The sequence below is a fragment of the Phascolarctos cinereus genome, unplaced genomic scaffold, assembly GCF_003287225.1.
Source record: "Phascolarctos cinereus isolate Bilbo 61053 unplaced genomic scaffold, phaCin_HiC Scaffold_4;HRSCAF=312, whole genome shotgun sequence".
Lineage (NCBI taxonomy): Eukaryota > Metazoa > Chordata > Mammalia > Diprotodontia > Phascolarctidae > Phascolarctos > Phascolarctos cinereus.
In genome coordinates, this window is record NW_027555847.1 from 520,323,950 (window position 1) to 520,336,708 (window position 12,759).

A 12,759-nucleotide genomic window follows, 5' to 3' on the forward strand; every position below is an offset into this window, starting at 1 on the left:
GTCACAGATTTTCCCTGCTGACCTTCTAAGTTGTCTTTGGCATTTGTGGGTTGAGGAGTCTGGAAACGGCCACAGCTGCTCTTGATTCAGTCCCCTGAGGTCTGTTGCAGGTTTGCTGAGGCCTGCTCTTTACCTGCATGCCCACGCTGAACTGTGTTCCTCTCCCAGCCTGGCGTGATAGACCTTTCCAATCAACCATCCAGGTTGTGTTGGGCTGGAAATTTGTTTCTCACTGTCTTTTTGTGTGTAGAATTTGTTCAGAGCCATTTTTTACAGGTATTTGGGGAGGTTTGGGGGAGAACTCAAGCAAGTCACTGCTTTTACTCTGCCACCTTGGCTCTTCCCCTCTGTGGCTAAATTCTTTGAGAAGACTCTACAGTAGGTGACTCCACTTACTTTTCTCTCTTTTTAATTCTTTATAGCAGTGGTGTGAAACATAAAGCTGCACACAATGACTGAATCAGATTTAAATGTAATTGGGAAATATTTAACAGACTATAAAAGTATAATTAAAACATGGATTACATCACATTTTAAAACTAAATAAGTTTGTGGCTGATGGGATTCTTATGTATGGTTACTGTTTGAATTTGACACTACTGACACTACAGTCTGGCTTTTAACCTCATTATTCAAATGAAACTAATCTCTCCAAAGTTACTAACACTTTTTTAATTGCCAAATCCGATGTCCTTTTCTCATTCCTCATCGTTCTTCACCTCTGTACAGCTTTTGATACTGTTGGTCACCTTCTTCAAGCTAGGTTTTTGCAATACTATTCTGGCTTCCTACCTACCTATCCAACTTTTCCTTACTCTCTTTTCCTATAACTTCATCTAGGTCAGTCCTGCTAACCCTGGCTATTTCTGAAGACTTTGTCCTGGATCCTCTTTACTATTTCACTTGATTGGCTCCCACAGATTCAATTATCATCTCTTTGCTGATGATTCCAGCCCTAACTTCTCTGCTGACCTGCAGTCTCACATCTCTAACTGCTTATTGGATACTTTGAACCTGATGTCCTATAAACATCTTAAACTCCACATGTCCAAAACAGAATTCATTGTCTTCCCCCCCCCCCAAATCATCTCCTGTTTTTAATTTCCTTATTACTATCAAGGGCACCACAATTTTTCCACTCACTTTTTTTCTTTTTCTAATGGCTGGTCAGTGGGGTTAAGTGACTTGCCCAGGGTCACAGAGCTAGTAAGTGTCAAATGTCTTGTGGCCACATTTGAACTCAGGTCCTCCTGACTCCAGAGCCTGCTATATCCACTATGCTGCCTTGCTGCCCCTCACTCACTCAGTCTTGCAACCTAGATGTCATCCTTGATCCTTCTCTCTTACCCTATTCAATCAGTTGCCAATTCTCTTCATAACTTTATATAGATTATTCATCTTCTTTACCTTCATAACATCTCTCACATATACCCCTTTCTCTCCTGATACTGCCATCACCCTGGTGCAGGCCCTTATGACATTGTGCCTGAACTATTGAAATTGCCTTCTGGTCTCTTTGTCTTTCTCTCAATAAACTCCAGTGGCTCCTTATCATCTCCAGGATCAAATATAAAACCATCTGACATTCAGATCCCTTCATAACCTGGCCCCTTCTATCTTTCCTGTACTTTTAAAGTACCTTACACCCAACATGTACTCTGCAATCTAGTAATACTGACCCCTGACGATGACATAGACATTTTCACTGCTTGTCCCCCAGAACTGGAATGCTCTTCTTCCTCATCTCTGCTTCCTGTCTTCCTTCAAGTCTTGACTAGAACCTTATCTTCTACAGGACACCTTCTCCAATCCCTGCTTAATTCTAGTGCCTTCTTTCTGTTGATGATTTCCAGTTTTTCCTGATACAGTTTGTTGTGTATTGTCTCCCTCCTTAGACTGTGAGCTTTTTGAGCACATTGACTGTTTTTTCCTTTCTTTCTACCTCCAGCAATTAGTATAGCTTGACAGATAGTAAATACTTAATAAATATTCATTGTCTAATTATATTGTGCTATTTTTTCAGTGTATCTTTTGGACTATCTTATAATTGAAATCCTTTGGGTATTTCAATAACTTAAACTGGATGGGAGAGCAAATTTAAAACAAACATCTAATTTTCTTATAGTTTATTAATAGCGATATTGAATTTCAGTAAAAAACAACTTCATTTGTTTAACCACTTTGAATTTATGTCACTGCATACAGTAGCATAATTTTTTAATTGTTCTTTCTAAGTCCTTATCAGGGAGTATTTGTCAATTGATTCTTACTTACTTTTCTTCTTATTATTGTTAGTCTGCATTGTCTTCTGGACAAGACCATCCTTTCCCCTTCACTTTTCTATTAAATAATTTCATAACATTGTTTCAGTCTATTTAATTGCATCGTTTCTTGACTAGAAAGTGGAAGTAATGTAAATAGTTTGTGGTTCCACACTTTTAGATATCTATGATGATCATAGTCTTAAACAATCTCTAAATAATGCCAGATAAAAGAATAGATTTTATGGCACATTTGCAGATTATTGGAATTCACCAAGAGCTGAACATTGTCTATTGCTGGGCATGTTTTTTTATTCTTTTACTTTTTAGCTAAATGACAAATAAGGAAATTACATCTTTTTTTCCTCTTTGGACATCTTTTTCTTTTCCAGATCTAACCAAGAAAAGGAGTTCTGTACCCACTTTTGTTTTTAAAGTTGTCATGGTAACCTATATGCTTTTCAGAATATGTACATGAAAACTATCGTTTTCTGATTTTTCCCTCTTTTTTCCTTCTCATATTAATTTAATATTCCATAGTTAAACAGATCCAAAATATTCAGTCCTTTTATTCTCTGCCATTGAGAGATGGGAATAAGTGGGGAGTATAATGAAATAAACATTTATTAAGTGCTTACTATGTACCAGGCACTGTGCTGTGTGCTGGGGATACTAATAAGAAAAAGGTCGACAATCCTGGCTTTCAAGGAACTTTCAGTCTAATAGGGGAGAAGAACACACAAAAGGAAGCTGAAAGGAAGTTGGGGGAAGGGAGCAGAAGGTTCCTGGCTTGGGGGTTGATGATGGTAGAGTCAATTCTAAGGACTGCATGTGGTAGGAAATGAGTTGGCTGGGCTTCTGAGCCCTCTTTAGGTGGAGGGTTTTTGAGGAGTCTTTTGCTCCACACTCCAGCCCTCCAGTCAGGGACAGAGGTTCCTGAGGATACAGATGAGGTAAGAGTACAACCTCTAGCTGGTATCTCCAGGAAGATTAGTTTCCTGGAAGGACCTTTAGAGCCTTACTGTAATTTTGGTGATAACCAATTAGAGTTTACAGAGTTCTTTCCTTACAAATACCCTGTGAGGAGTAGGTTTTTTTTTTTTAAATAAGGAGCAATAGATCTTTTATAGGAAAATGAAGCATTTGTAAGAGTTATTGTGAATTCAGACTCAGTACTACAGTAACAGCCAATCACTGGCTATATTTTCTTTTCCTTTTGCAGAGGTAGTGAGGGTGTCATCTAACCAAGTTTTTTTAAAATGTGAACTAAGAAATGAAAAAAAACAACAACCTTCTAATTTCTAAAAAGAATAGAAACTTTACTACTATTTATATCTAATTTTAATTAAAAAAATTATGTACAATTATGTAATATATAAATTAAGGGCATTCTTTTGACTCTGTAATATGTTATCTTTTGTCATTTATCATTTGATACTTTTTCATTTTTAGGTTTTTCTAGTCAGTATAGGGATAGTAATGATTTCAAAGTATTTTCTCACTTCTTGTTAGGAACAAGAAATTATTTTTAAGGCTTTGTGCCTATAAATGTACATACATACATATACACTTGCACCTATCCTTCCATTTATGATGATTTGACCTCTAGTAGTTCACATTTATTGCCCATGTCTAATTAGATCGATTTATGGCAGGAAGGCAATACGCAAGTGAATCAGTCTTCTCCTGTGTTCATCTCAGTCTGGCTCTAGGGTCCCTTTTCTCAGATTCTTTAATTAGGCACAAGTACTCTTGTCTCAAATGTGCCAATAAGAAGAGAGGAGGGAAGATAGAGCTAAGCAGAGAAGATGGTGAAAAGATTGGAGAAAAAAAGATAACCAAGGAAATAACTCTTGACTAGGGTAGTGAATGTTCTTGTGAGGATAGTAAACTGGCTCTGAAGGTAATTACAGGAAGCATTCCAAAGATGTGTTGAACAGGGTGACTCTTTGAAAGACAGTACTTATCTGAAATGGTTGGTGGTTAGGGACAGAAAGGACCTCCCCCCCCAAAAAAAAATTAGTCAAATTAATTTAGAATTTATAATCATCCCCATCTTATATAATGGCTTATGAAAGAAAAAAATCGGGCCCTTCCTTCCTTAATGTTTCTGGGTTTCAGTTTTCTCCAATGTAAAATGAAGGGGTTGAACTCATTGGCTTTTAAGGGTTTTTTTTCAGGTCTTAATCAATGGGTCCTATGATATCTTTCTGAAGACTGTGGGTATTTATATTATGGTTAATGTCTTCCTGGCTCCTGATTCATTAACATCTCTTAGAAATTTGAACTGCTATTCTTCGATCTTACTTTCTGATTGCTTTATCCCTTAGTGCCATTTTCTTTCATATACTTATTTGATTTTAAGTCCTTTTGGATTTAAAGAAATAAGTTTCTGTAGGAGATTTAATTATTTTAATGTCATTTGAATGATGTATTCTTATACTTCCATGGTAATTTTACCTGACTAATCCATTATAGCTTATTAAAAGTAATTTATTTGTAGTTTCCTTTCTTCTTGTTCAGTCAGGTCCAATTCTCACGACCTCATGAACTTTTGTCCATGGGGGTTTCTTGGCAAAGGTTACTGGAGTGGTTTTCTGTTTGCTTCTCCATTCTACAGATGAAGTCCTGAGGCAAATGGGGCTTAAATGACTCACCCAGAGTCACGCAGTTAGTAAAATGGCTGAGGCTGAATTTGAACTCAGGTCTTCCTGACTCCAGGCCCGTTGCTGTATTCACTGCACCACTTCACTGTCTCCTTTTCTTAGCATTGTGTAATAGAAGAGTTGTTATTTAAAGAGGCCTCAAAAGCCCAGCCAGTTCTTTATTTCCTGCCAGCTGTACTCTTTGGAATTGACTCCTCCAGCATTATGCCGCTGCACCAGATACCTTTGCTCCTCCTCCCTCCATCCTTTTCAGCTTCCTTTTGTGCATTCTTTTCCCTCACTAAATTGTAAGCTCCTTGAGGATGGGCAGTTTTTTTCACATTTGTATCCTTAGCGCTTAACATAGTGCCTGGCACATAGTAAGCACTTAATAAATGTTTATTTATTTTGAACAATTCCACTAACAGAGACAGTCATCACTGTGTTGTATCATAGCTCCTTCAACATTGACTAATTGTATCTTTTTTCATCCTTGCCAATGTGATGAATGTGAAGTCATGCCTCAGAATTTTTTAGTTTGCATTTCTTTTAGTGATTTGGAACAGTTTTTTGTATGGTTCTTTAATAACTGTTAATATCCTTTGGCCATTTGTCTTTTGGTAGTGCTTTGCATTTTTGTAAATTTCTTTGTAAGAATTTCCCTCAAACAATCAAGTTGAATGTGATTTGATAACTGATGGACTTTGGGTTTTTTGAGCCCAAGTCCAAGATTCTTTCTTCTTTGCCATAGTTTTTCTCACAGTGCTTCTTTCATATGTTTAAAATAAGTTATTATTTTACTTCTAAGAGAATTTCTAGTATTTGTTGACTTAATAGGCATTGGTATAAGGAAATTCAAGAGTTTAATTTACTTTCTTAGCCATATCCAGCCAGTGAGAATTCCAAGCTTGCCTCGGGGAATTTGGATGATTATGAACATGCTACAAAATATATGAAAAACAGTCAAGTTAGATTACCTTTGGTAAGTATTTCCTCAAAGAAAATATTTGTTAGGCATTAAATAAAGCAAATATTGTATTGAGATGTAAGATAAGTAATTCAGACCTGTGTCCATTACACTTCTCTACCAGGCTTTGACCACTTCACTATTCTTTGACTGTTTTTTAAAAGCTGTTCCTTGTAATACATACTTCAGAGGCACTTGGTTCACCTAAATTTACTTCTTAATACAGGAGCAATAATCAGTTTTCTCCAAAATCAACTATATAGTTGCAGAAGCAGAGTATGGAATGAGATGAGTTTTAAGGGATTTGGGATGAAACTGATGTTTTGGGTAATAACCGAGAGTGCTTTATGTTTTTTAGTCTTGCTTTGTTGTCCTTTTGACTCACTTCTATTTTCTCTCAAAAAAAGAGGAGAGTGTTAGACTAAGGATTTGTATCCCGTATTAGATTTATGAATGTAGTTTAAAATAAATTCATTACCTTTTCAAAAAAAGTAATAATTATTACTAATAAATTTTATATATTGGTTAAGATAAAGAAAAATTTGGTTATAGTTGAAGAAGTATTAATTCTTATATTAAGTATATGTACTACTAAAGTTTTAACAATTAAAGCTTAAATGGAACTTAGACTTTTGAGACACCCTGTATAGACAATATACTCATAGTCACCCTTCAAAATTGGTAGTATCAGTTTGCACAGATGGCTAAATCTAGACCTGCAGTTTTTCATCTTTATTATCTTAGATATCCATTTAATGTTTAAAGTGTGTATGAATTATAAACAATAACAAATTCGTGTAAAGCTGTGTATGTTTTTGTGTTGAGCTTTATAACTTTCTCCTCTCTTTTTTAATTTAAATTTAGGGGACCTTAAGTAAATCCGAATGGGAAGCTACAAGTAAGTAGAATCAGTGTGAGTACATGACATCTTTTAGTGTTTAGATCTGATAAGTTTAAGGAGTTCACATGCTGAAGGGAAATTGTAGAGATTAATTTTGCTCTGTTGTGCAAGTGTTTGTTATATTTTCACTTTCCTGAATGCCAGCCTGCATGCTGTATTCATCCGTTCTCATTGTCCATCCCATTCCCACCCCCCACTCTCCCTCAACACACAAACACTCCAAATGAGGGCAAATATGTATGGGTGGAGAGTGAGCTGTGTCTGTTACCTAGTTAAAGGTTTGTTCCATGCTATTTACTGTTACTTTTCGGGTTTATATAGACCTAGCCTAAGACTCATATTTAGTCCCTTCAATGTGAAACTATCGATTCTTTAGCCTTAATTTGTACCTAAACCAGGACTCTTTAGTAACATATTCCACTAGTCAATAAGCAAACATTTGTAAAGTACTGTGTATGTTCTAGGCACCACATTCTGCTCTAAGTTTACAAAGAAAAAGCAAAAGTGGTCTGCCCCCCATGAAAATAAGTCTTGTTTCGTGGATTTGGAGTATAGAAGAGTGGGAATACATTTAAAGAATTCTTTATGTACTTGCTTAGCCAAACTAAGATTATAAGTGCCTTTGAAGCATATTAACTCTGTATTTGATTTAAAGTTAGGGCCAAAATATTTGATCTCTTTCAGAAATTAGTCAACTGTGGCCATCAAACCAATTTTAGCTTGTTCCCGTATTTTGCTAGCTACATAGAAAGTGATAGAAATTCCCTGTAAGGAATATCACAAGTTTTATTTCATTCATACAAAGGAACGTTTCTCTTTTATTGCTTCAATTTTTATTTTAAATACAATTTTTAGAGTGTCACTGCAATTGGATTTATTATGGAGGTATTCTACTACTGCTTGGGAGATGATCTGTATATATTCTCTAGTTAATTCACATGAGATCAGACATAAAGTGGTCTTTTTTTTTGTTGAAGTTTTGACATTACATTTCAAAACTGTCTTGTGTCATTTTTTGGAGCCATGAAATCATTGAAGTGATGCTACTGTAGATTGCTGTATGCATACAAATTTTGCAATTGATGGTCATTTGTCCATTTAAGGATGAACTGAAGTAGGCTGTCAGTAAGCAAGAAAATAGTTGAGGATATTAGGATTTCTCTCTTTCCTTCTTTTTTCAGCACTTTCTGAGAGCAGAGGAATTTTGTAACCAAACCTTATGCTGTGAACTAGAATTGTTCTTTTTATTTTCCTTGTGGAGCAAGATACCAAGCCTTAAATGTGTTTTTTCTGTTATTTTTAGGTATTTACTTGGTTTTTGCATTTGAAAAGCAGCCAAGAACATAAAACTGATTTAATCAAGAAGAGTGGTTTATCCCACCTTGTACAGAAGTGGAGGATTCACAGTCAGCGCTAGCAGCTTTGTTTTAATTTTTTTCTTTCCTTTTTAAAAAAAAATTCTTTTCTCTTCCTTTAAAAAAAAAATTGAACCAGGGCAAAGACATGAGTCTGCCCTTCAGCTCCTGACTCTGGCAGGTAAATTTTTGTGTGTGAATTAAAAAAAAAAACAAGCTTGAACATTCATCTCTTTAAAACAGTTTGCTTTCAGAAATGGTCAGGGAAAATAACCTATTTGACTTTTCACTGATCTGGTAGCTTTCAAAAGTTATGTTACAGTACAACTTGTTATTAAGGCAGCTGAGCCATTGCCACGATGCTCCAGTTTGCTCAGTAATGTTTACAGTATTAAATTTTGAGACTGTAGGATGTGGAGCAAGAAATTCAAGTTGTAAGTGTGTGCACGCACATGTGTGTACTTGCTTATGTGTAGTCTTGTTATGTTTTCAACATTAAATGGTTTTGCATTCTGAACAGTTTTGAATGTTGATGTTCTGAATGTGTTGGCAAAATAGAAGTTTTCACATGTGTATTTTAGAACATCTTAAATTCTAGGCAACTTATTTAGACATTTGCTACAATATTTAATATAAGTAGTAGCCCACTACTAGTAGTATATACTACTAGTATAGTTTAATATATTTAGTACAGGTAGTTTGCTTAGCATAACGTCCTTCCCAAAATAGAATTTTTTTAGATGCATAGAATTGTTTTAGAATTTGTTTTCTGTGGTAATGTTTGCAGCTTTTCTCTTTTCCTTTTAAAGGAAAAATATATGCTGCCATCTAAAATATTTGATTGTTAGAACTACAAAATTCTAAGCTATTGCTTATAATGGGTTATAGATTCCCCTTACTGACAACAAACACATGACTATGCTGAAACATTTTTTATGCCTTCTAATGCATCATTATTTGTAAAGATTATATCTGGCTACTGTATTTGATAAGTAAGCCTCATGTGGATCCAAGTTGCAATATTCATTTTTCTGACAATTAAAAAACTCATTTGGCACACTAAACTAGGAATTCTTTTTACCTAGTGTTTCTTTATAAATGGGATTGCTCTAGCAGTGTGTGGTCACAAAGTTATTAGGTTGATGCTTAGTGAAATATGGTGACAAGTAGTAGTGTAAATCAGTAGTGCCCTTTTGGTCCAGGAGTCAGTTTTAAGCACCACCATCAGGACTGTCTATGCCAGACCTAGCCAGAACAAAGGTAAGGGACAAGGGAGTAAGAAAGCAAATAGAGGAGAAAGGAGGTTTGTCAAAGAGAATACATGTACTATTGGATTTCCAATTGAAGTACTATTGGAAACTTCAGGTACTCACTGACACCTCTGCCATAGGTTGTTCACCTTTTCTTTAACCATATGATCACCTGTATACTAAGAAAAATATGTAACTGAACTACATGGGGGGAATTTTCCTGTAGGCTCTATAACAATGATCCTTCCAGCAAATTACGCTTTTTTTTAAAAATTTAGTGAATAAGACACTAATTATAATAACCAAGAACAATCTCTGAAAGCCAAGTAAATGTTTATTGTTACATCAGGAGTCAAAATCTCCATTGGTGGTTGTCAGTACAAGGAATGCAATCTCTACGATAGCCTCCAAATATTAGAACTGCTTTCAATTCTGAGGTCAGCTCACATTGGTAATGGTAAAAACACATTTCTATGGTACTTTGGTGTTTGCAAGGTGATTTCTTTGCAACAATCCTGGGGAGCATGCAGGGTAAGCATTATTCTTATTTTATAGATGAGGAAACTGATGCTAAAAGAACAAATTTCTCATGGTCAGACAGGGTTACTAAGTGTCAGGATTCTGACTGATTCATTTTCTTTCTGATTATACTGATTTCTCTCTATTATAATTTTGGAATTTTGGAGGTATGCTTGTTTGTTTTCATAGTTCTCTTTCTCATGCCCTGCCTAAAATTAGTGTAATATAGTTGTTGGTAATGGTACTGAGACTTAAGATTTTCTTTTTTTCTGATATTTGTAAATGTACCACAGCTATAAATAAAATATGGGCCATGAAGATTGAATAATAAAATAACATCACTTTGTTGTGAGCACATGAAATAGTCAAACTTGGTTCTTTAGTTTGCGTATAGAGCTGTATACATATCTTTAAATAGATTTCATTTATTCTTATAAGGCCAGGCTACACATTTGTGAGTGATTGGCAGGCCAATTAATTTGATCTGAATGGCAGAAAAAACTAATCTGCCATTATCATCTTTTAGAATATCACATTTTAATAATCAGGTCCTTCAAAGGTTACTTAAAATGTTATAACGTATTCTGGTAAAGATAGTGACATGAAAGCTTAAGTACATCTGATCCCAACTCCCCTAAGAAATTTCCCAGTGAAGAAAAACAGAGAGTGGTGATCAGGAGAAGGGTGTTTTGGACTTGGAAGTCATGGGTTGGTAAGTGGAGCCATAAGGCAATTGATTTACACGTCCTTTTCAGGAGTGGTAATGTGGATTTGATTTGTTCTCAGAGCTAAATGGAAGGTTTGGGGACCAGTTTATATGCCTGGTGGCTTTGGCATGAAGATGGCCAAGGAGGAATTCCATAATGAGTACAAGTTGAGCTTCGGTAAAAAGAAAAGATTGTCATAACATGGAAAAGAATGAAGCAAAAGGCAAAAATAAAATGAGAACTCTTAGGAAAAAAACTGTAGAATATCTTTGAACAGAAGATGGAAAATATGACCCAAGTAGTAGACACTCTTTAAAAAGAAAGGAGCAAATGAGAAAATGAAACTGAATGATTTGATAAGAGCAAAAAAAATTTTGAATGTTAACTGAAAATTAGAATACTGTGAGGTATCTATCAGGAACTATTGATGTGGAAAACTGGGGAAGAGAAAATTTAAGAATCATCTGACTCCCAAAAAACCATTAGCTAGCTAGTGGACCCTGATTGAAACAAACCAACAAGGGACATTCCTATCACATTGAAACTGAGATACTGATACTCAGAATTTTTTAAAAAAATGCAAAAATACACCTCTCCCTCACTCCAACCCACACCCCCAATTGAGAAAAACAAAAACACTGTTAGATTCATAATCAGGCAGAACAAATTTCCTCATTGACCATGTCTAAAATAATGTTTCGTTATATACGGAGATACATGAGGTAAGTAGCATATTTCATCATGAGTTCTCAGGAATTGTGGTGGGTCATTTTGCTGATCAGAGTTTCAAAATCTTTCAAAATTATTTGTTTTTATTGTCATTGTATAAATTGTAGTTCCACTGACTTTGTTCTTCAGTGTTTTGTACAAGTCTTCCCAAGTTTCTCTGAAGCCATTCTATCCTCTTCATGATTTGTTTTCTAACGGCATGATAATATACCATCACATTTACATGCCTTACCTTGTTCAGACCTTTCCCTAATTGGTACCACCTCAGTTTCCAACTCTTTGCCACTACAAAAAGAGCTGTCCTGACTTTTGTACATTTTTAGAGTTTATTTTGCTTAGAACTATTCTCTCCCTTAATCTACCAACTCTCATTACACCTCGCCTTTCCTTTTTGTTTCTCTGAGTAACATGTATTTCTGTACCCAACTCTGTTTATGTGTATTCTTCCCTCTGTTTTAGATGAGAATGTGGTTCAAGTATGATCTGCTCCTTCTAGTCCTTTCTCCTTATTTGAATAGACTTTACCCTGATTATGTGAGAGAATTTCCCCTGACCTCCTGCCTTTTCCCCTCCTTTTTGTTTCTTTTAAGATGCTCAAGACAACAGAAATACTCCCTGGTCTTTTGTCTAGTTAGACTTCTTACCCCTAAAGCTGATGGGATTCAGTAGGGACACATGTAAACAGTTTATCCTTGTTTTAGTCACTTATAATTATTTATTCATGTTTACTTTTTTATGTTGCTCTTTAACTCTTATGTTTGAACTTCAAAGTTCCAATGTAGATTTAGTGTTTTCGTTAGGGATGTTTAAAATCCTCTCTTTGATTAAAAGTATTTTTTACTCTGTGAGATTATACTCAGTTTTGCTGGATAAGTTCTTGCTTTTAAGTCTACATCTTTTGCCTTCTGGTATTAGCTATTCTGAGCTCTCTACCCTTTTATATAGTAGTGGCTTTCAGGTATAGTGTTGTTGCTTTCAGGTAATCCAATATATCTTAAATTATTTCCATCCATTTTCCAGGTCATTTTTTTTTTAGCAGGGGCTGGGGATTTATGGGATGTTCAAGGAGGCTAGCACCTTTAGTATGAGGGTCTGCCAAGACCTTTTCAGGGCTGCTCATTCACCTTTGGTGTCTACCTGGCACTCGACTCTCACCCGAGATTCCAAGAAATTGTAGCATGTGCAGCAGCCATACTCTGGCAAACCATCTCAGCGAGGGGTTAAACGAGGTCAAAGGATTTCTCTGAAAAGGGTCACCTTTAGTGGACAGATACAGGATAATATATAAGCCATTGCTTTTTTGTTTTGTGTTTTCTTCTAGGTTTCATTTGTTGTTGTTCAACTGCTGTGTAGGCCCACAGGGATGCCCCTATATTGAGTTGGACTTGGTTTTCCAATTAGTTTGCTGCCATTAACTGGATCGAA

The 12,759-nt window shown here is 35.6% G+C and overlaps 1 protein-coding gene across 1 annotated transcript in view; it reads left to right on the top strand.

The window, feature by feature from the left end:
• The window catches only part of RNMT (RNA guanine-7 methyltransferase), a 39,779-nt gene extending 30,586 nt beyond the window's left edge, over positions 1-9,193 (top strand). The window contains 3 exon segments of the mRNA XM_020985605.2: positions 5,787-5,888; positions 6,738-6,771; positions 8,078-9,193. Coding sequence (XP_020841264.1) covers positions 5,787-5,888; positions 6,738-6,771; positions 8,078-8,121 — 180 coding nt within the window. The 3' untranslated portion in view covers positions 8,122-9,193.
• The last annotated feature ends 3,566 nt before the right edge of the window (positions 9,194-12,759 follow it).